The sequence below is a fragment of the Rhinoderma darwinii genome, chromosome 5 (genome assembly GCF_050947455.1).
Source record: "Rhinoderma darwinii isolate aRhiDar2 chromosome 5, aRhiDar2.hap1, whole genome shotgun sequence".
In the NCBI taxonomy this organism is placed as follows: Eukaryota; Metazoa; Chordata; class Amphibia; order Anura; family Rhinodermatidae; genus Rhinoderma; species Rhinoderma darwinii.
This window is the reverse complement of record NC_134691.1, coordinates 204,399,246-204,422,670: the sequence shown is the minus strand read 5'-3', so window position 1 is coordinate 204,422,670 and position 23,425 is coordinate 204,399,246. Positions and strand designations below refer to the sequence as shown.

At 42.9% G+C, this 23,425-nt stretch overlaps 1 protein-coding gene across 1 annotated transcript in view; it reads right to left on the bottom strand.

Moving 5' to 3' along the window:
- The window catches only part of SLC12A7 (solute carrier family 12 member 7), a 352,177-nt gene that overhangs the window by 129,578 nt on the left and 199,174 nt on the right, over window positions 1-23,425 (bottom strand). Inside the window, exons 10-13 of the mRNA XM_075826873.1 lie at window positions 18,024-18,122; window positions 8,565-8,622; window positions 2,588-2,762; window positions 1,935-2,053 (exon numbers count right to left, since the gene is read on the bottom strand). Coding sequence (XP_075682988.1) covers window positions 1,935-2,053; window positions 2,588-2,762; window positions 8,565-8,622; window positions 18,024-18,122 — 451 coding nt within the window. The remainder of the gene's footprint in view (window positions 1-1,934; window positions 2,054-2,587; window positions 2,763-8,564; window positions 8,623-18,023; window positions 18,123-23,425) is intronic.

The window sequence follows — 23,425 nt, the reverse complement described above, 5'->3', positions numbered from 1 at the left end:
GTGGGGGCGATCTTGAGGGCATAATAGTGTGGGGGACAATACTATGTGGGGGCGGCACTATAGGTGAATGATACGGTGTGTGGGGGCACTATAAGAAAGTATAGTCAATGTGTGGGGACACTAGTCTTGTGTGCCATACAAAAGAGGGAACTATGGAAGTTTGTGGGGGACAAAGGAGCACTATTACGGTTTGTTACCCAAAGGAGGGCAGTATTACTGTGTGGGGGCACAATGCGAACAGAGACAGGGATTAGGTGGAGTTAGAGGTGTGGCCTAATCTTAAAGAAGTTGCTCATGAATCTCAGAATATGGTGACTAAAAACAAGTGGAGCGGTGAATTCTATAAAAAAACAAAAACACAGTATTTTTCCCATTCAACCCCACAAAGATTTATTTTCTTTTCCCAGTACATTATGGTACATTAAGTGGTGCTATTAAAGACATGCTCTCATACGGCTATGTTGATGGGAAAAAAAAAAATTATGGCTCTTGGAACGTGAGGATGGAAAAACGAAACCGAAAAAACAAGAACTGGCCGTGTCCCAAAGGGTTAGGGCTGGAAACATGTGTCATATAAATCTTTACTGTTGTTTAGCAATTACAATAGTTTATTATGATAAAGGTCTGCTTTGTGCTGGCACTCACAAATGTATCCCTCATTTTATAAATTCACAAACTTAGAAAACTTAGAAAGTGACATATGTAGGAGTTCTATTTGATGGAGTTAGATAGTCAAGAGCTATAGCATCTCTTATATTTTTCTCCTTGTCTATCAACCGGTATTCTGATTTCGCTTTTGCAATAACAGGCAGTTTAACTGTCTTTCTTTGTAAAAATAGTAAATCATAAAAAAAAAACTATATGTTATTTCACCAGGTGAGACCCCTGATGAGGATTCCACTGCCACTCTAAGGAAAGTACCCTCAATAGTTCATATCATCCTAATGGTGGCAAAGAGATTATTGTTGCAAAATTGGTTGACGTTTAATACAGTTTTATAGCCCTGGGCTGAGAACCTGGGAAGAAATGTCAGTACATAACATAACAACTAACATGAGTGCCTCATTCAATGGAATGTACTGTCACCACTATGATTATGATACTATACGCGTTGTCATTTCTATGTGTTTTTCATATGTTACATTAATATATTCTGCAAAAAATGCAAATAAAAAACGAAAGAAATTTGATATTGCCGTAATCATATTGACCAGCAGAATAAAGATATGTTGGCGTTTTTACTGCATGGTGAAAGACGTAAAAGCTAAACCTAAAATAAAAAGGGAAGAATCAAAGTTTTTTTCCAAGTCCACCCCACAAAGATTTTTTTTTCAGTTTCCCAGTACATTATATGGTACTTTAAATAGTGTCAATAGAAAATACAACGACTCCCGCAAAAAAATAAGCCCTCACACCAATCCAAATAAAAATAAAATTAGTTATGGCTCTTGGAAGGTGGGTAGTTAAAAACGATAAAAACAAAAAATGGCTTTGACTTCAAGGGGTTAATAGTGAGAAATAAAAGTTATATATTAAGTGTAGAGATAGGCATAAGTGGCATGTATGAATTCTAAACTTCTATTTTTAGCAAGACTTCTTTGTCTAAGGCTCTGCTTGAGTCATACGGATGGCCAATAACATGCATTTTTTACAAAAAAAATACATTTTGATGGAAAATTGCATGAGTCTATAGTGGTCAGTTGCATTTTTAGAGTGTGCTGGGTGTCTACTTTCGGCAAATATATGGGTATGGAGGTAGAAAATAAATTGTTGTCTGTATAGGTCATAAGTTTGAACCCCTGGCAGCAGAAGTTAAACTAAAGAGATTCAGACAAGGAAGCTTTTTTGCCTGATACATATAACATATGGGACACTTATTTAGAATAATTGATAGTTTTCACTTCACTCAGTTAATAAAATGTCACAATACTTACATTGAAAGAATTGGTGCAACGCTGTCCAAGGAAGCAATTAAGATTCCAATTTCACAAATACCAGCAGTCAACAACAAAGCCCATGTTGGCTCTCCATTAGCTTTTCCATGACCAAACACCTTAATAAATAAAGTAAAGCCTTATTCTTAGCATTTACGGAACAAAATCAATTCTTTAAGGATTAACAATACAGTATTTTACGGCAATTATACAAGCAAAATGTTACAAAGTTTTGATCAAGCTTCCCTTTCTTCCTGTACTTTCATAAAACTGGCACAAGTTAAGGATTTAACTCCAGGGGCAGACAGCCATACCATAGATTCAAAATGGAGTACATATTCATTTCTTAATACATCTTTATGATCGCTGGTTTTTCTGATACATTTACATAAATGAGAACATGTTATAACGTTAATAAGACTAATACAAAAACCCACAGCTTTAGCTAGATCTGGATGTGACCAATGCTAAGCTATATACAGTGTGCATAGTATTTTTAATCATACAGGAAGTTATAGATTAACAAGCAAACTCTTTGGAACTTGCCTTTGCAACGAATGCTAATACCTTGATGACTTGAATTACTGACATCATAAACATAATTGGAACACTACACAAAAATGTAAGTAATTAGTACTATTGCCCCATGCTACCTGAAGGAAAGGCACGATTCCATCTCTTGCAATGGCTTGCAGCAAACGTGGAGCGCCCGTCAAGCTCTGGAGTCCAGCACCACAAGTAGAAAAGAAAGACCCAATAACAATTACCCAAGGAGATGGCCAAGCCAATGTACCTATTACAAGCTGGCCACTGACTGCTTCACCAAACCTGCCATTGAAACAAACATGGGTCATAAGGTTAATGGAAATAAGTGAATAAGAGTTGTGCTAGTTTTTCAGATGTATAAAACATTAGGTGGGTTTTCCGGTTTCAGCTTAAATCTGGCCAACGGAAGGGGGGGGGGGGTGTAGCAAAAAAACAAGAGGTATTACTCATCGGTAAGATCCACCGGCGTTCTGGTGCTCTCCACAGCTTGACATGACTGCAGCGATGACAAGCCCGTATACACACCTGATCGTTGCAGTGGGAGACAGTGGCAGTTATTGGCTGCAGCGATCATGTAGGTATACAGCACATCATCGGGAGCTCTATAGAGGTGGCACTGGAACTGCGGGAGATCTAGCAAATGAGTATTAACTCTTATTGTTTTATGGCTCCACCCCCCACCCTTTAGCCAGATATTGACTGAAAAGCTTAAAGTGGTATTCTCATCCTGTTTAAATGTGTCCCTTATGTCAAATTATGAATATATGTAAATAACTTTATTTTGTATCGTTCAGTAGATATTCTCCCTATGTCCCTTTCTTTTACTTTTGTTGCCCTTGGTTATGGCCACTGATGCGGTGGTGCAGCGGTGGACACGCTTGCACAGATGCTCCTAGATCTTTTCTGCCAGGTTTTCGGGAGCACACATTTGGAGAGAATGCAAATTTGGGGAGCATGCAGAGTAGCTACAAAGCCATCTCTCAGCTGCTCGATAAAAGTGAATAGGACAGATCATAGGCATGAACAGTAGCCCTAGGACTATCGTATGCTGATGTTGGCTGTTTAACTGGCTGAACAAAACCACATGATTCTGAGGCTACTTTTACACATCAAGGTATTGTAAGGGCCTGTCCACATCAGCGTTTGGTTTCCGGTCAAACTTTCCATCGGAGGAACCAATGAACGGAAAGCCGAACGGAAACCATAGCTTTCGTTTGCATTGCCATTGATTTCAACGGTAATGCTTCCGTTGAGTAGGTTTCCATTTGTTTCCATTCCGTAAAGTTTCCTTTTTTTTTTCACGGAAACAATAATGTAGTCCACTATGCTATTGTTTCCGTGAAAAAAATGTAAACTTTACGGAATGGAAACAAAACGAAAATCTACTCAACGGAAGCATTACTATTGAAATTAATACAAATGGAAGTAATAGTTTCCGTTCAGCTTTCCGTTAATCGGTTCTTCCGACAGAAAGGTTCAACGGAACCAATAAATGGAAACCAAGCGCTGATGTGAACAGGTCCTATTTCATGGACAGTTGTGCTTACCTCTTCATCAACATAAAATAACTTTGCCAGTAAACGAGAATCTGACTTCTCAGGTCGGTTCAGCCACCTCCATATCACAGATTTGAAATGTTTGAATAAATTGACAACTGTGTGCTACTGTTCCCCTTATCTGTCAGCACTTATTGGACATTGTCAGTATGTGTAAGGATACACCCACAACTGGTAACACCCTGTTGTCAATTTATTTATAAGGGTATGTTCACACGCAGTGTTTTCAGGCGTATTTCAGGGCGTTTACGCCTCGTAAAACGCCTGAAAAAACGGAAGCTGAACGCCTACAAACATCTGCCCATTGAAATCAATGGGAAAAACAGCATTTAGTTCATACAGGGTGTCTTTTTACGCCGCTGTTTTAAAAAATGGAGCGTAAAAAGACGCTTTGTAAAAAGAAGTAGCATGTCACTTCTTGGGGCGTTTTTTGAAGCTGTTTTTCCATTGAACACTATGAAAAATACCTCAAAAAACGCCTGAAAAGAAGCCTCAAAAGAAGCTCCAAATTCATTTTCAGCTTCAAAAACGCCTGAAAATCAAGAGCTGTTTTCTCTTGAAAACAGCTCCGTATTTTCAGACGTTTTGAGTTTGTGTGTGCACATACACTTACTGTCTAGGAGGAATATTGGAGGAACAACAAAACGAGTTCTAAAAAAAAAAAAAAAAGATGCTGCAGAATTGATATTTCATGGGGAATACAATTAATTACTAAAAAAGACATGCCAGAAAAAGTGGCAGGTCCTCCTTGATTTCAGTACTGTAGCTTAAATTTCTGTCAGTCTAGAATCCTTCACAAACAGTCTTAACGAGGATCTGTCACTAGTTTAGTAATGCCCAATCTCCTAGCTAATCTAATAGGTGCTGTCACACTGATAATTGATAATCCTAGTGAAAACGGTGTCCCAAAACGTTTATGATTTTAAAAGTTATGACCTTTTTTCCAAATATGTAAATGAGGCTATACTTGACAAATGAGTGTCAACACCAGCGATTCTCCTGAGGTCGAGCTACCTCACAGCCTCTGTCCTATCAGCATAAAGTTGCTTCACACAGTGTGAGAGACTCAAGCTGGAGGGAACGGGGATCAATTCAAACAGCCATATCTCCAGCTGTGGACCACCTAGAACAGAGGTTCTGGTGTCATATGAAAGATGAGATCGCTGGCCGTGAAACAACCAGAGATATCTCCAGTTGAAAACACTGTCGGGAATGGAAGCTGTATACTAAAAATGATCAAGCTGCGTTGTTAAGCATGAAAGGGGGAGAAGCTGTATGACGATTGGACAGCGTCATTTATAAAACATTACACCGCCCAGAGTGAAAAGAGAGTCACCTCCTATTCGACAAGTATAGTCAAATTAGCATATTTAGAAAAATGCTCATAACTTTGCAAATAATAAAAGTTTTTGAAAAAAAATCTCACTGTAGATATCAACATCATAGTACCTATTGGATTAGTTAGGAGATAGGGAATTAATAAACTAGTGACATATTCTCTTTAACCTCCAAATATGTTTTGGAACATAAGCACCTTTTAGAATGTCATGTAAAACTTCAGGCAAAAAATTGATAATTCAGTTTCTGGCCAGTCTAATGGAGTTCTGCATGTCCCCAAACTTTTACTTATCTAAACATCACCCTTTGAAAGATTACATACTGTACTTTACTAGGCTGCAGTTGAAGCCTGTGTTAGCCATGGAAACATGTCAAATAGAGAAGAACTGGCACAAGCCACTAGGTAGGTAGGATAGGAACTACCGTATTTTCCGGACTATAAGGCGCACATAAAATGTTGAGAATTTCTCAGAAATAGAAAGTGCGCCTTATAATCCGGTGCGCCTTATATATGAACCCGACAGTAAAGAGAGGGGTTCATACAGGATCCTTTACCTCTATCGTGGGCGGCAGGGGTCGGCGGCGGCATACCACAGCACACACCATGCTCCTCCCCCCCGTGCGCCTATGAATTTATTCTTCACTTGGGTTTTTACAGTATCCATAAATGGATTGAGCATTACGGCCACCGTAATCAGGAGCCACACTGAGTGATACTTACAGCTCTGTAGGATCCTTGCAATATATCTTTGCTTTAGCGTTAACTATACCCACTACCCCAAAAAATGCCTCCTGTTAAGAGACATGCTTATGATGCAGGTTTCAAGCTTAAAGCTATAAGTTATGCAGTAGAGCATGGAAATAGGGCAGCTGCAAGAGAATTCAACATTAATGAATCCATGGTGCGTAAGTGGAGAAAACAAGAAGATGACCTCCGCCAAGTAAAGAAGACCAAACTGAGTTTCCGAGGAAACAAAGCAAGGTGGCCACAGTTGGAGGACAAAATAGAACAGTGGGTTATGGAACAGAGAAACGCATGTAGAAGCGTCTCCACTGTCTCTATTAGACTCAAAGCCACTGCTTTAGCACGTGACATGGAGATCAAGGACTTTCGAGGAGGTCCTTCATGGTGCTTTCGTTTCATGCAAAGGCGTCATCTCTCCATTCGCACCAGAACTACTGTGTGCCAGCAATTACCAAAGGATTATGAAGAGAAGCTGGCCATTTTCCGCACCTACTGCATAACCAAGATAAATGAAAAGAATATCCAGCCAGAACACATTATTAACATGGATGAGGTTCCCCTCACTTTCGATATCCCCGTAAACCGTACTGTTGAGAAAACAGGGACCAGTACGATATCTATACGTACCACAGGAAATGAGAAGTCATCTTTCACTGTAGTTCTCGCTTGTCAGGCTAATGGCCAGAAACTACCACCCATGGTAATTTTCAAGAGGAAGACTTTGCCTAAAGAAAATTTTCCTGCTGGTGTCATCATTAAGGCTAACCCAAAGGGCTGGATGGATGAGGAGAAGATGAGTGAGTGGCTGAGGGAGGTCTACGTCAAGAGACCGGGTGGCTTTTTTCACAAATCCCCATCCCTATTGGTCTGTGACTCGATGCGCGCCCACTTGACCGATACTGTCAAAGCCCAAGTGAAGAAAACTAATTCGGAGCTTGCTGTCATCCCTGGTGGATTAACCAAAGAGCTCCAGCCGCTAGATATCAGCATCAACAGGTCATTTAAAGTTAAATTGCGAGCTGCATGGGAGCATTGGATGACAGAAGGTGACCACACATTCACCAAAACAGGGAGGCAACGCCGTGCGAGTTATGCCACTATGTGCCAGTGGATCGTGGATGCCTGGAAGAATGTATCAGTCTCCAGTGTCATCCGAGCTTTCAGGAAGGCTGGAATCACCACTGAAGAGCCTAGCAGCAGCAACGAAACCGACTCGGATAATGAAGAGGAGGACCCCATGCTTGATGCCGAAATCGCCCAACTGTTCAACTCCGACACTGAAGATGACGGATTTGATGGATTTCTGGTGGAGGAATGAACTGAAAAAGTACGGTAAGGGTATGTGCACACACACTAATTACGTCCGTAATTGACGGACGTATTTCGGCCGCAAGTCCCGGACCGAACACAGTGCAAGGAGCCGGGCTCCTAGCATCATACTTATGTACGACGCTAGGAGTCCCTGCCTTGCTGCAGGACAACTGTCCCGTAGTATAATCATGTTTACAGTACGGGACAGTTGTCCTGCAGCGAGGCAGGGACTCCTAGCGTCGTACATAAGTATGATGCTAGGAGCCCGGCTCCTTGCACTGTTCGGTCCGGGACTTGCGGCCGAAATACGTCCGTCAATTACGGACGTAATTAGTGTGTGTGCACATACCCTTAACGTTTTGATTTGCAATTACAGCTGAACCAGTTGCAAGTTATTGTTAAAAAGTGTAATAAATTTTGACTTGCAGTCTGAGCAATGGTTTATTTAACGGTAATGTGCTGCGCCTTATAATCCAGTGCGCCTTATATATGAAACATGATTGCTTACAAGGCGCTCATAGAAAGTGCGCCTTATAATCCGGTGCGCCTTATAGTCCGGAAAATACGGTACTATAACTGCTAAATGAAGGGTTGGACATTTGAACTATTTCCATTGCTTCCTGCCAGGTGGCTAATGCCAGTTCTGCTTCGTTGACATGTCATGGCTAGCACAGGCTTCAGCTGTGACTCAGAGTACATAGAGAAATCTCGAAATGACAACATTCAGATAAGTAAAAGTTTTTGGGAAATATTGTAAATACATAGGTTTGGCCTCCAGCTGACTTTTCAGTTTTTCCCAGCTTAAGGTGCTTTAAGTAGAACATGTATTTCCTATCTTGGGGGCTCTCCTGGCCAGCTTTCCCTGAATTTTAACAAAGGAGATCTTGTAATATCTATACGGAGGATGGGGCTGTTGACATAATTCCCTACAGGATTAAGGTTCTCATAATCAGGAGTAAGCTGTACCATAGGCAGCAAAAAAACCATAAAAGCTACCCTGGAAATGACACGGTTGTGGGCATAGTTAAAGAGCAGTGATGCTTCCAATTTGTAGCGCTAAGAATGATCAGACTGCTTCTCTAAAATGGCATTGGGAAATGTTAGCATATATTTGTTTTTAATAATATTACTTACTTGTCACGTAGAAGTGCACCTTCAATGCAGGCACCAAATAGAACCACACAGGAAAGATCTTTTAATAATTTAAGGAACAAAGCAGAATATCAAAAACTTCCAAAAGCACAGCATGAAATAATCTCAACTTAAACAACTCCCCTTTAATGCCTTTTCGTTCAGTGCATTAAACCGTGCCAATTATGTACATTTAGGCTTAGAATATGTTCCAACACAGAGCGTTGATGTAGAATAAAGCAAAGTTTAAATTTGTTTACAATACAGTACCAGGCCCAACAATGCAACAGTTCATTAGCTGCACTCTAAGAGCTTATTTAAACGAACGTGTTAAACGTCTGTGGGATGGCCGTTAAAACAGCGGCCGTCCCACGGACCTATATTATTCAATGTGGCCGTTCACACAGCCGAAATGTCCTATCTGTTCACGCATCACGCATCCCTCCATAGACTCTCAACTATGGGGGATGTGTGACATCGCGTCCCACAGCGCTGAGCACGGATGCACCTCGGACGTGAAAAACTGTAGTTTTTCATGTCCGACATGCGCAGCGTTTGTGTAAATAAGGCCTAAAAGTGTGCCACTATTTCTCGGTTATTGAGAATTAGCCCCATGAGGCAAAAAGGTTTCAGGTTAAGACTGCTTATTTAAAACAATCTAAACAACGAGTAAATGGCAAACCGTTACATGGTGAAGAATTTATTAATGGTGCACAAAAAATGAAACCTGTTCTGTCAACAGTCATTAAAAAAATAAATAAAAAATGAACCCCTTCCCGCTCCAGCCACTTTCGATCTTCCTGACAGAGCCTCATTTTTCAAATCTGACGTGTCACTTTATGTGATAACTTTGACACATTGTACTTTATGTAAGTTGTAAAATTTGGTTGATACATTCATCACTTCTTTGTGAAAAACACCAACATTTAGAGAAAATTTGCAAATATGAGCATTTTTCTAAATTTAAATATACTTGCTTGTAGAATAGATAGTAATACTACACTAAGTAGTTAATTAAGGAGAGGGTGTCACAGAGACTAGTCCTCATATGGAACACCTCAATAAGTTTGCCTAGCTGGCGAATGAGGGGGACGTCAGGTCAGGGCTAGCCCTGCTGTAGCTAGACACCTCCTCTAGCAACCAAGGGAATGTCTGCTCCAGAAAGAAGGGGAATAGGAGCAAAGGAAAGGCTAAACAGGTCCTGGTAGTGGGAGAAAATTATTAGGGGAACAGATAGGGAAATCTGTCACAAAGTCCGGTAATACGGAACAGTTTGAGGGTGTTCGGGTTCGGCATATCGTGGATCGGGTAAACAGATTATTGGGAGGGGCTGGTAAAGACCCAGCGGTCATGGTGCACATTGGCACAAATTTAGAGGTAGGTGGAAGATCCTAAAGCATGATTTCAGGGACTTGGGAAAGAAGATCAGGGCAAGGACCTCAAATGTAGTATTTTCAGAAAAAATACCTGTACCACATCAGAAAGACACTGGGAAATTAGGGAGTTGAACAAGTGGATAGAGAATTGGTGTAGGAAGGAGGTGTATGGGTTCCTGGAGAACTGGGTCGACTTCTCTGTTGGCTACAGACTCTATGGTAGGGATGGGCTGCACATAAATGGGGAGGTTGTAGCTGTGTTGGGGGAAAAGATGGCTAGAAGGTTGGACGAGTTTAAATTAGGGAATGGGGAGAGGGCAATTACTGTATAGAAGGGGAGGACAGCATAGATAGTGAGCTGGGGCTAAGATATGAACATGGGGGTGGAATAGAAGAATGGGTTAGAGCAGTTAATCGGAATAAGCAGAAAAATGGTACGAATAAACATATAAAGTGCATGTATAGTAATGCCAGAAGCCTCAATAACAAGATTGCGGAATTAAGAGTCGATACTGCAGGAGAAGAATTGTGACATATTGGGGATAAGTGAGACATGAATGGATGATCGATATGACTGGGCTCTTCATTTGCAGGGTTACAGTCTGTTTAGAAATGATCATACTAATAAGAAAGAGGGAGGGGTTTGCTTATATGTAAAATCCTGCCTAAAACCCATCCTGTGTGATGATGTCTTTGAGGGAAATGATAATGTGGAGTCCCTACGGGTGGAAATAAGGGGAGGGAGAAAGTGCAGGCTGGACCCGGCAGAATGTCATTGGCGGGAGGCCACCATGATCAGGGATGTTAGGAAGGGAAGGAGTTAAGGAGTTAGGGGGGGGGTGGTTAGGAGAGGGCGTATGTGAGTGGGGCGAGGTCAGGTTACTTAAGGGTAGGAGAGAGGAAGGACGCCGGCATCTTTAGTAACAGCACAGGGAAGATTGTAGCAGCACAGGAAGCTTGTCCAGGACTTTAAAATGGATGCACTACTTACCCAGCTCCGGGCGGCAGTAGCAGAAAGAGGCATGGCCTGGCTAGCGGAGGGGCTGGGGCTTTCCGGCCCGCTGTCAGGTGCTCCGAGCTCGGCGGTGAGCGGACGAGGAGAGGAGGAATTGGAGCCCCCTGGTTCGGGGGCGAGTACGGAGGACGCGCCTGTGTTTGGATCCGGGGCGCGGGCGGTGCCGTCCTCTCCTCCCCGGCGGTGGTCACGTCGCACGCGGTCTCCGGAGAGGTTGAGCCCGGAAGTGATGCCGCGAGCCAGGCGCAGGGTAAGGAGCCCCACGAGGGACCCTCCAGGCCGGGCCCCTCGCTCGGCTGCCGTGAGCAGGACGGCCCGGTCTGAGAGGAATCCTGGAAGCCGGCCTGGCTCAGCGGAGGTGGGAGGGCAGGCGCCCGTGCAACTGGGACCTCCCTCTGCCTCCAGACGACGGGACCAAGGACTTGCGGTGGGCCGTGCTGGCGATGCTCCAGTCGGAGAGGCCCAGTTCATCGGCGCATGTCCAGAGCGCTCCATTGGAAGGTCGGGGATGTCTGGCGTGCGGCGCTTGTCCTGGGCCGGCTGGTCAGGATGAAGTGGACGACTGGGAGTTCGGTGACCAAGAGGGACGTCTGGATGGATCCTTCGCCCTGGCTGGTGGGGACACAGCACCTGCGCAGCCCGGTGAGTCGCTGTCTCCTACTTTTTCATTGCCTGCTGTATTTCGGTCCCCGGGGGTATGGGGTGGGGGCTCACTTTCGCCTACGGGGTTGCCGGTGTGTAGCGGGGGGATTACAGGAAGTATGGGTGGTGGGGGTGAGATGCAGGAATAATTGTGTTGTGTGCGTGACCTTTTGGCACGATGCGGAGGGGGGGGGGCGGTGGGTTCCCCGTCCCCGGTTTTAGCTTGGGTGGGGCCGTCGGGGCGGGAGAAAGAATAATGAAATACTGATAGGAGTTTGTTATAAGTGTACAAGTAAAATGGAGGAAGCAAAGAATCAACTAATAAAGCAAATAGATAGATACAGATCAGCAACACTGAGCCCCCCAATAAGGTGGGAGCACGCCTCCTGGGTCACAGTCCAATGACTTTTCAACATAAGGCAAAGAAGGAGAGTGAGGCAGCACAACCAAATAGATGAAAAAAGTGATCCTGTTTATTTCCACATGCAACGTTTCAGCTCAGTGTGATGCTTGAGAAAGGCTCACACTGAGCTGAAACGTTACATGTGGAAAAAAACAGAATCACTTTTTTCTTCTATTTGGTTGTGCTGCCTCACTCTCCTTCTTTGCCTAATAAAGCAAATAGATGAGGCAGCAAATCATAATAAAGTCATTATTATGATGGACATTAACTACTCGGATATAAACTGGGATGCAGGTCCAACAAATGAAACCAGTTATTAACAATAATGAAGGGCAGTTACCTTTCACAACTGGTGCAGGATTAAACAAGAGGGGGGGGGGGGGGGCACTTCTAGACCTAATTTTAACCAATAGGCTGGGCAGGATACCAAAAGTACAAGTTCGGGGTCACCTAGGTAATTATGAACACAAAATAATAAAGTTTTCATGCATCCTTTAACCCCTTCCCGCACCTTGACGTAACTGCACGTCAAGATGAGCAGTAACTTTGCGCACCTCGACGTGCAGTTACGTCTGTACTTTGACAGTTAACCGCCGCGCGGCGCTACACCGCAGCGGCGGTTAACTGTGCAGTGTGTCTGCCCTGCAATCCCTGTTGCCGATCAGCGGCCCACCACCGCTGATTCGGCTGTTAACACTTTCGATGCGGCGATCGAATGCAATCGCCGCATTTAAGGAGTTTAGCAGAGATCAGCAGCTCCCACGTGAAATCATGGGGGCTGGCGATAGTACCCATCGCAACCGGACGCCAGACAATGGCTTCCGGGCTGCCATGTACAGAAGCCTATGAGGACCAGCCGGAGACTGGTCGTCGTAGGCTTCCTGTCAGAGTGACTGTCACGTCACAATGACAGTTGGAATGCATTACACTACGTAGGTAGTGTAATTTATTCCAGCAGCGATCAGAGCTGCAAGTCTGAGTGTCCCCTAGTGGGACAAGTAAAGAAAGTAAAAAATAAAGAAAAAAAGAATAAAAAGGTTTTATAAAAGGTTTAAAAATAAAAGTTATAAGTTACATAAACAAAAACTGCTTTTTTTCCCTATAATAAGTCTTTTGTTATAGGAAAAAAATGAACACGTTAAAAAAGTACACATATTTGGTATCACCGCGTTCGTAACGACCCCAACTATAAAACTATAATGTTATTTTTCCCGCACGGTGACCACTGCAAAAGAACGAAGTAAAAAACAATGCCAGAATCACCATTTTTTGGTCACCACTCCTCCCAAAATATAGAATAAAAACTGATCAAAAAGTCGCATTCACGCCAGCATGAATATCAATAAAAACTACAAACCGTCCCGCAAAAAACAAGCCCTTACACAGCTTTTTTGACTGAAAAATAAAAAAAGTTATGGCTCTCTGAATCTGGGAACACAAAAAATAAATTAATTTATAAAAAAGTGATTTTATCGTGCAAACGCTGCAAAACTTCAAAAAACTATATACAGCTCGTATCGCCGTAATCGTATCAACCTGCAGCATAAAGTAAAATTGTCATTTACAGCGCAGGGTGAACGCCATAAAAAAAAAAAGAATAAAAACCATCGTCAGAATTTATGGTTTTTGGTCACCTTGCTTGCAAAAAATGGAATAAAAAGTGATCAAAAAAACTGCATGTCCCCTAAAATTGTACCAATGAAAACTACAGATTCTCCCGCAACAAATAAGCCCTCACACAGCTCCGGTGAAGAAGAAATAAAGAAGTTCTGGCTCTCAGAATATGGCGATGCAAAATGTGCAGTGTGTCCAAAAGCGGATAAGATTGGGTACCATTTATCAGTGCGACACCGGGCACATATCTGCGGATTATTATTTATTTACCCCACTATTATACCCTCTTATTATATCCTGATGTACTCCGTATAGATTACATATGCCCCCACATCATAAACTGAAATACCAGCAAAAACGCCAAACAGAACTACTACCAAGCTAAATCCGCGCTCCAAAAGCCAAATGCCGCCCCGTTCCTTCTGTGCCCTGCAGCATGCCCAAACAGCAGTTTACGTCTACCGATATGGCATCGCCATACCCGGGAGAACCCGATTAATATTTAATGAGGTATTTGTCTTCAGTGGCACAAACTGTGCACAACATATTGTGCACTAAAATGGCATATCAGTGGAAAATTTTAATTTTAACTCCGCCCCATCCCATGCGCATTAACCCTTTCGCGCACCACAACTTATTAGCATGTCGTGGTGTGCGGGGGGGGGATGTATAGAGCGGGCTCACATGCTGAGCCCATGCCATACGTTGCGAGTGTCAGCTGTGTATTACAGCTGACACCCAGGACTAACGGACAGGAACAGCGATCGCGCTGCTACTGGAGCCTGTAAAAATGACAATATACTGCAATACATTAGTATTGCAGTGTATTGTACCAGTGATCTAATGATCGCTGGTTCAAGTCCCCTAGGGGGACTAATAAAATGTGTGTAAAAAAAAAAAGAAAAAAAATTTGTGAATTTTTTTTTATAAATATTTAAAGTCCAAAAAAACAAAACCTTTTCCCAATTTTTTCACTAAAGCAATGTCAAAAATAAAAATACCCCCCAAACTTGGTATCGCTGCGTCCGTAAAAGTCAGAACTATTACAGTATACCATTATTTAACTCACATTGTGAACGCTGTAAATAATAGAGAATTTAAAAACGCCAAAATTGCTGTTTTTTGGTCACCTCAGCTCTAAAAAAAATGTTACTCAAAAGTGCTCAAAAAGTTGTACGTAACAAAAAAATGGTACCAATAAAAACTAGTAGGTCCTGCAAGAAATGAGTTCTCACACCACTTTATTGAAGGAAAAATAAAAAAACTTTATGGCTCTTGGAATGCGGGGAGTGAAAAACGAAAATAAAAAAGCAAAAAATGGATCAGTCCAGAAAGGGTTAATTAATTTCTAATAAAAAAAACATTTATTACCACATGTGGGGTATTGCCGTACTCGGGAGAAATTGCTTTACAAATGTTGGGGTGCTTTTTCCTCCTTTTTGCTTTGTAAAAATTTAAAAATTCAACATTTTAGTGGGAATAATGTTGATATTCATTTTCACGGCCTAATTATAATAAATTCTGAAAAAGACCTGTGGGGTCTAAATGCTAACTATACCCCTAGATAGATTCCTTAAGTGGTGTAGTTTCCCAAATGGGGTCACTTTTGGGGTATTTTTACTGTTTTGGTGTCCCTGGGCTTTTGAAATTTTTTAGAAAATATGAGAAATTGCTGCTAAAGTTCGAAGCCTTGTAAAATAAAAGAATGTTCAAAAAAACGATGAACATAAAGTAAACATATGTGATATATGAAATAGTAACTATTTTGTGTGGTATTACTGTCTGTCTTACAAGCAAATACATTTAATTTTAGAAAAATGCAAATTTTTGCAAAATTTTGGTGTTTTTCACACACAAATAATAAATTTATCGACCAAATTTTTTACTAACATAAAGTACAATATGTCACGAGAAAACAATCTCAGAATCACTTGGATAGGTAAAAGCATTCCCAAGTTATTACTACATAAGTTAACATGTCAGATTTGAGAAAATTGGCTTAGTCCTCAAGGCCAAAACACGCTCAGTCCTGAAGGGGTTAATAAGATGTTTGGTAGAGTACCTACCATACAAAAACACTAAACTTCTGGAAGGCGGATTTTCATGGGCTAAGGGATGACCTTAGGGGCTCAAACTGGGACAATGTCCTCAAAAATATAAATACACAATCTAAATGGGACATTTTTAAAAGCCTCTTAAATAGGAATGGCACCATGAGTTCCCAGACAATTTTCCCACTAATGCCAATATCCTCTGGGCATCCTGGGGGATTAAGGTGGCGGTCCCTGCCCTCATAAATGAAAAAGGCACAGGTGTAGCCCGTTGTGCTCTCGCACACCTTATAGCATTTCACTCCGTATCGGGCTCTTTTGGAGGGGATATATTGGCGAAACGATAGACGGCCCTTGAAGGCCATAAGGGACTAGTCTACCGCTATTTTTTGTCCAGGGGTGTACAAATTTAGAAAAGACTCAGATAGGAGGGAGATGAGGGGTCTCAACTTGTTGAGGCGATCATGGCCTGGGTCACTTCTTGGGGGGATTTGGGAGTTGTCCGAGAAGTGCATGAAGCGCATTAGCGTCTCATAGCACGTTCGGGTCATGACCGCAGCAAATATAGGGGTGCTATGGATAGCGCTAGTAGCCCAGTAAGAGCGGATAGAAGGTTTTTTTACTATCCCCATATTTAGGGTAATTCCCCAAAAAAATTTCATTTCACAGACGGTTGTGGGGATCCATCCTCTGGAATAGTAAGAACTGGGATTTTGGGTGACAAATTGCCTGGCGTATAAATTCGTCTGCTGGACGATTAGTTCCAGGACCTGATCGCCTATAAACAAATTAAAAAAATTATAGGGGGTAAAATTTGTGACATCAGAGTTGATGCCTGGAGTCGCTGTAAATGGCGGAATTTGGGGGAGAAAGAAACTGCAGGATCCCACATTGCGGGAGGGACTGCAGTACTAGGCCCGGCTCCGGACGCTTCACCGGTGACCGCTGCGTCCACCACCATAGGGCTGGGGGGTCGAGTGGCAGAAGCAGAACTTGTGTCGCTTTCTGAGCCAAGTTCTGCTTCTGACGCAGTGTCTGTATCACTGCCGGAACCGCTAGAGCATAGCATGGCGTATGCCTGCTCTGCAGAGAACATTCTGCAGCTTCTGCGGTTCATTATTTTCGAACACTAAACGAACAAGTACATTTTATTTTTTTTTGTATTTTAAATTTTTGGGGGATTTTTTTTTTTTTATATAATATAGACACAACACTAACGTAAAAAAATAAAAAAATACGGTAAACCGCAGTTAATTACAGCAACTAAAACTAATTCAGCGGAAAAAAAAAGAATTACGGAGATAACAAGTAATTACGAGTAATCTGGCGTGATTACGGACAATATCGGAACACTGGCGAGTAAGTATGTGGTGTATTTTACAGTATAATACAGCACAAGATTTGTATAGTATTTCTCTCTCTCCTCTTACAGATCAACTACAGTGAGAGGAGGGAGGGAAAGAGCACAAATCTTGTGCTGTATTGTGTAAATATGGGACTATGGTCACTGTGATAGGTATATCACAGTGACCATCTGATCAGGGACCAATTATCAGGGTCCCTGATCAGTTTCTATGTACAGGCAGAATAGCTGCCTTAGACTCACAGCGCATGCGTGCGCCATTTTCTTTTTTTTCCCGGCAGTTAGGGACGGGGGGCACGGGGGGACGACGGGGGACACGATCGGAGGCAGCAGGGGGCCTAAGCAGCAGTTTTTTTTATCTCCTCTCACCAAACATACATGGTGAGAGGAGATAAAATCATAATTAGCATCGGCACATTTATTGTAATGGCGGTCGCCGGTATTCGTAGAATAACGGCGATCGCTGGTATGGGGACCGCAAACAGCGGTCCCCAGTCACTGCTCCAAGCCCTCAGCTACCTCCGGCAGCTGAGATCAGGGAGCTAAACCTCCCCCCGGCGGCGCTATTTTATTCCGATGCCGCGACGTAAAAAGTCTATGGCATCGGAATAAAGCCCGTTAGTGACCGACGTAGAAAGACGATGGGCCGGTCACCAACGGGTTAAGGCTGGGTTCACGTCACGTTCTCAATGTGGTTTTTGACACTAATCGTGGCAAAATTGCAATGTTTTGTTGAGATTTAAAAAAAAACGACAGTTTTGCCAAGATTCGTGTCAAAAACTGCATTTTGAACGAGACATAAAAAACCAGCATTAGAATTCTGCATAAATTTTAAATAACATTTGAATTATGCACAATTAGAAACAAATGTGATTGTAGTTAATATAACTTAGTAAAACATTATCTTTGTTTAAAAACTTTTTTGTTGGTAGTATTGGTCTGAATGCAGATGATTACCAAGACTTGTACCAGTATTATACATAGATAGTAAAAGATACATATAAAAGATGTGGTTGCAATGGCCAAAATTGTTCCAAAAGGGATAGACTTCTGAGCATCTTTCAAGTCACCAGACCGGTTTGAGCCCGCCATAATACCTATATTGAATAAACACAATCAAAAAAGAGAAAACCATAAAAAATACAAAGCAAACATGAAGACCGCTATTCTTGTTCTAGATTTCCATTGCTTTTTGACCGCAAAAATAGCATAGTCTACTGTCCTATAAAAGTGGAAACTAGACAGAAATCTGACGCACCCGTTATAAATCAATGGGAACACTATGTATTTGTAAGGATCCGTCAAAGCTGTTATTGCTCTGTTAAGAACAGTAGCCATAACCCCAAGGTGAACAGAGCCTAAGGGCCTGTTCACATCAAAGCTCAGGTTATGTTCAACGGTTCCGTTCAACCTTTCTGTCAGAGGAACCGATGACAGGAAAGCCAAACGGAAACTAAAGCTTCTGTTTGCATTACCGTTTCAATGGTAATGCTTCAGTCTCAGTTTGTTTCAGTCTGTTTCCTTACGGTAACATTTCAGTTTTTTCACGGAAACAATAGCGTAGTCGACTACGCTATTCTTTCCGTGAAAAAAACCCTTAAACCTTATGGAACGGAAACAAACTAAAACGGAAGCATTACCATTAAAATCATGCAAACAGAAGCTATGGCTTAGGCCCGAACGAGAATGTGAACCGGCCCTAAGGCTGAGAATTTATATTGTGATTCAAATGCGTTTTCTTGCCATGAATCTCAGCAAAACCAAGATTTATTTTTTTACAGCAATTTTTGTGAAATTGTGGCAAAACGCATTTAAACCGCGATGTGAATTTTCAGCCTACATTCGGAAACCGTGACTTTATTATTAGTTAACCGACTCAAGTTATTCCAGATATTTCAAAATATATATTACATGGCATCTGATTGGTCTGTCTTGTGATCTCACATTTACTGCTGTACAACAGTGAATGTAACTATTACACCCCATAAATCTAACGGATCCATGTATACAGCAATACTTTTACGGGAGAATATTTCTGTAATACCACACAAAATAAAAAAAATCTCATGGAATACAAGAAAAAAAACACAAAATCTACCATTTAAAAATCAGTGAAAGAATGACAGAGCTTGCATTGTATATTTTTTAGGGGTGTAAAAAATTCTCCTCAACATTTTTAAGTAGTATTTTTTGTCAAGTAAAAGTGTATTATTCCGGGTAACTCAATTTAAAGGGGTTTTCCAATGTTACATAAATAATCCTTTTTGACTGTAAAAATAGGATATTTGTACTTACTGACTGTATTATATTTTTCTCTTAGAATTCATTGGAGGACACAGCCCCATGGGTATAAACCCTTGCCACTAGGAGGCTGACACTAGGTAGAAAAAGTCTTGGATCTACCCAGGCAGGCCATACTTTTCCCACAGACACTGGCTAAACCAGTTTGCACAGAAGCAGCGAGAGGAAATACAAACAACAAAATGCCCATGATTTCGGGAGAAAAACCATGACAATACAACCAAAACAACAGGTCCCGGACCTGCAACAAACAAGAAAGAAGGCAGGGATTTGTGTGCCCCCTAAGATTTTACAGCGAGTACAAAAATCCTATTTTCTGATCAACATAATTTGGGGACACAACACTATGCAATGTCCTAAAGCAATCTTGGAGAATGGGAAGAAAATGATAGGAAAAAATACAGCCATGCCACCTGTCTAACGCACAGCTGCCTACAGCACCTTTGAAACAGACTGGCATCAGAGAAGGCCATTAAATGAATCTTGTAAAATTTAGGGAAGATGTGCACTGAAGCCCAGCTAGCATTATTGCATACCTGAGCAACTAAAGTTTGATGCCTAACTGCCCATTAGGCACCAACAGCCCTTGTATAATGGGCAGTGACCCAAAAGGAGAGGAACCCTACCCCTGGACCGATAGGTTTTTGAAATCACAAACCGGATCAAACGCACTATGGTGGTCTTGGATGCTGCCAATCTCTTGCCTGGCCCTTCAGGAAGGACAAAAAGAGAATCAGAGAGCCAAAATGACTGTCACAGTCAGATAGGCGCAGACTGGTTTTACCACATCAAGACAATGCAAAGCCCATTGTCTTGGAGTTGGGGAGGGGCAAAAGAAATAGAGGACAATCTCTTCATTGATATACTGTAGGAGGCAGAGTCCACCTTCGGGAGAAAGGACGATACAGGTCGAAACACCACTTAATTTCTAAGGAAGATTAAAAAGGGGACTTTCAGTAAAGGACAGCCAGTTCCAAAACAAATCTGATGGAAGTGACTGCCCCCAGAAAAGAAACCTTCCAGGAAGAGTGAATGTGAAATATCCATCAAGGCTTCGAAAGGAGCCACTTAAAGAGCCCCTAGGATCAAATTAAGATTTCAAGGCTCAGTGGGATGTCTATAGGGAGGAACCCCAAGAGCCACTCCTTGCAAAATAGTCTTCACCTGAGAACTGGGAAAAGTGTAAGACACCAAGGTGAGTCTGAGTAGGGAGACTAGGTCCGCGTACCAAGCCCGTCAAGGCCAGTCCAGTGTCTTCAGAATCGTGCGAACACCTTCCCTCTTGAATCTCTTAAGCACCCTGGGAAAGAGTAGAAGGGGAGGGAAGAGAAACAGGAGAGAGAACTCATCCACGTAGCAAACATGTAGGTTGGCACTTTGTGGTTGAGACAAGACGAAGAAATCTACATCTGGGGTGCCTCACTTCTTGCAAAGTTGATGGAATACCTCTGGGTGAAAAGATCCCCCTTCCGGAAACAGTTTCTCCAGACTAAAAAAACCTGCGGCACAGTTGTCCACTGCTCCTGTTATGTTGACCTCTGTTACTGCTGGTGCATGGCACTCCTACTATAGAAGGATCAAAGGGGACTCCCATGGAGCTGCTCGACATCTGGTGACACCTTGGTGGTTCTAAAAGGCCACTGACATGGAGTTGTCGGTCTGGATTCTGACCGGACAACCCTGAAGAAGAGTCCAACAGGAGAGGGCTGATCTGCAAAGATGTCTTTTCCTGCAACCAAGAGTCCAGGAACGTGTGCAAGCCAAAAATCGCACCCTACCCAAACAGGTTCGCATCTGTTGAGATGACAAACCCCTGTAAAGTAAGAAAAGACTGTCCCAGTGTGATGGTCTCACACGAGCTCAAATTCTGATAAATTGAAAAGGGCAGAAAAATCAATTTGTACAGGGAGTTCTGAGAAATGTCCCAGCGAGAAAGTATCACACCCTGGAGGGGTGTGAAGTGGAATGGTGCATGTGAAACTGCCTCGAAAGTGGACACCATCCTGCCCAGCACCCACATGAAGAAACGGGTGGAAGAGGGTTTTTTCTGGTGAAAAAGGGCCAGCTGTCAAGTGAGAGTCCTGTTCTAAATTTGAATTGGGGGATACACAGGAGAAAAGCGTGATCCTGATTGGTAGCAGCTTCTAATAGGGGAACAAAAGAGGGAACCTGACGAGGAGCCGGTCTTATGCATGGCACTTTTGAGCCTCTGAAAGGATCTACCATGATAGGTAGACTGTGTATTATACAAGGGAGGGGAAGGAAGACAAGCACACCAAAGACTCAACCATGGTTTTGGAGAATCTATAAATGTCCCTTAAAGTGTAGCTAAACGTTTGACAAACTTCTAAAATGTCATAAGTTTGGATTGGTGAGGGTCCGAGCACCGAGACCCCCACCAATCGCTAAATTGAAGCAGCTGAAGCGCTCGTGTGGGTGCTCAGCCGCTTCGCGTCTGTTCGGCTTATTCCGGAAAACCGATATAACAAAGTACGGGGTCATATACTTTCTATTGAGTTCATACACGATACATTTATTTACGGAAAAAGCCGAACAGACACGAAGTGGCTGAGCGCTTTAGCTGCTTCGTTCTAGCAACTGGTGGGGGTCTCAGTGCTCGGACCCCCACCAATCCAAACTTCTAGCTACACTTTAAGGCTTGACCCAAGGACTTTGCCCAATTCAGGCATTGCCACATTCAGGAGGGGTTAGCATCCTGTTGAACTGGATTGCAGAAACTGTGGGCAGAATAGGGTAGGCTGGCTGATTGTAAACTTTTTATTACAACCTCCACAGGCATAGTGTAGCCTGTGATTACTCACCCCCCGACGGGATTACCCCCAATGGTCGCAGCCATGGATCTGTGAGCGCTGGCAAGCATCTCCTCCCTAGGAGACGCCACCGCTCACTTCCGCTCCGTTCTGTGTCCAGTAGGGTGCACGCGCACGCTCTTGCCCAGCCTTAAAAGGCCAGCATATGAAAATCAATTAACCCATGATCACCCTGGACTATAAAAAGGGCTCTGCCCTTTCACTCATTGCCTTAGCGTTGTTGTGTTTACCCGTGTTAGTCTTTCAAATAGACCCTTAGTGTTATCCTGTTCCTAGTGTCCCTTTACCTGCTACCTGTATCCCGTGCTACCATTGTTCCTGTGCCTTAGAAAGTTGAAGTCGTGTTGTGCCATTGGTCACACCTGCTGTGTTACATCACGCCTGGTGTCTGCTGCCAAGGTCCCATCTGAGCCTAGCCATTACTACAGGTACCCTTGTGCTTGGACTGTATAGACATTGACTGGGTACACTGTTTGAACAGCTGCTATCCCGCTAAGGCCCAATGGGTCCACATAACCACAGATTGTGACACAAAGTATGTAGACTTGCCCACCTGTGCTTGTTGCCTGATGTGACCCTCCCGAGATGAAGACATGTCACAAGAGAGAGGGGAACAAAAAAAACCAGACAACCAAAAGTGCCAGAAGAAAGAGTGACTCCTGGGGAAGCTGCACCAACGAAAAAAATAAGTGATTACTTAGAAAACAAAATAAGAATTCAGCCCTAAGGCTGGAATGCCAGACACCTGGTGCTATGTACCGCTTGTAAGGAACTGAAGGGACTGATGACGGGTAGAATAATTGTTGGAAAATGTTCCCTAGAGCAAGAACTCAAAAATTACCCATTTGCAAGGCAGGAGCTTTTAGGGAATCACCCAAGGTCTGTCAGAAGCAACGTCGAAGGGCCGCCACTTAAGCAGTCCACATTTTGGAAAGAGTGTCCCTGCTTCTAAAGTCAATCTCTATAGAGAAGATTCCATCCAGACAGCCTATGCAGCAGCGCCAGCCAGGCAATAGGCCTGCTGAGATGGGCTGGTGACCAGGCAGCAGCTAAGGAGAAGTAGGAAATCAATAAAAATAAAATAAAAAAATAGGAGCAGAGCTGAGAATCAGGTCATACCGGCCTCTAACGGACACTAGGCTAAAAACTGATTTAGCCAGTGTCTGTGGGAAGGGTATGGCCTGCATGGGTAGAGCCGATAATTTTCCTACCTAGTGTCAGCCTCCTAGTGAAATGGGCCTATACTCATGGTGCGGTGTCCCCCAATG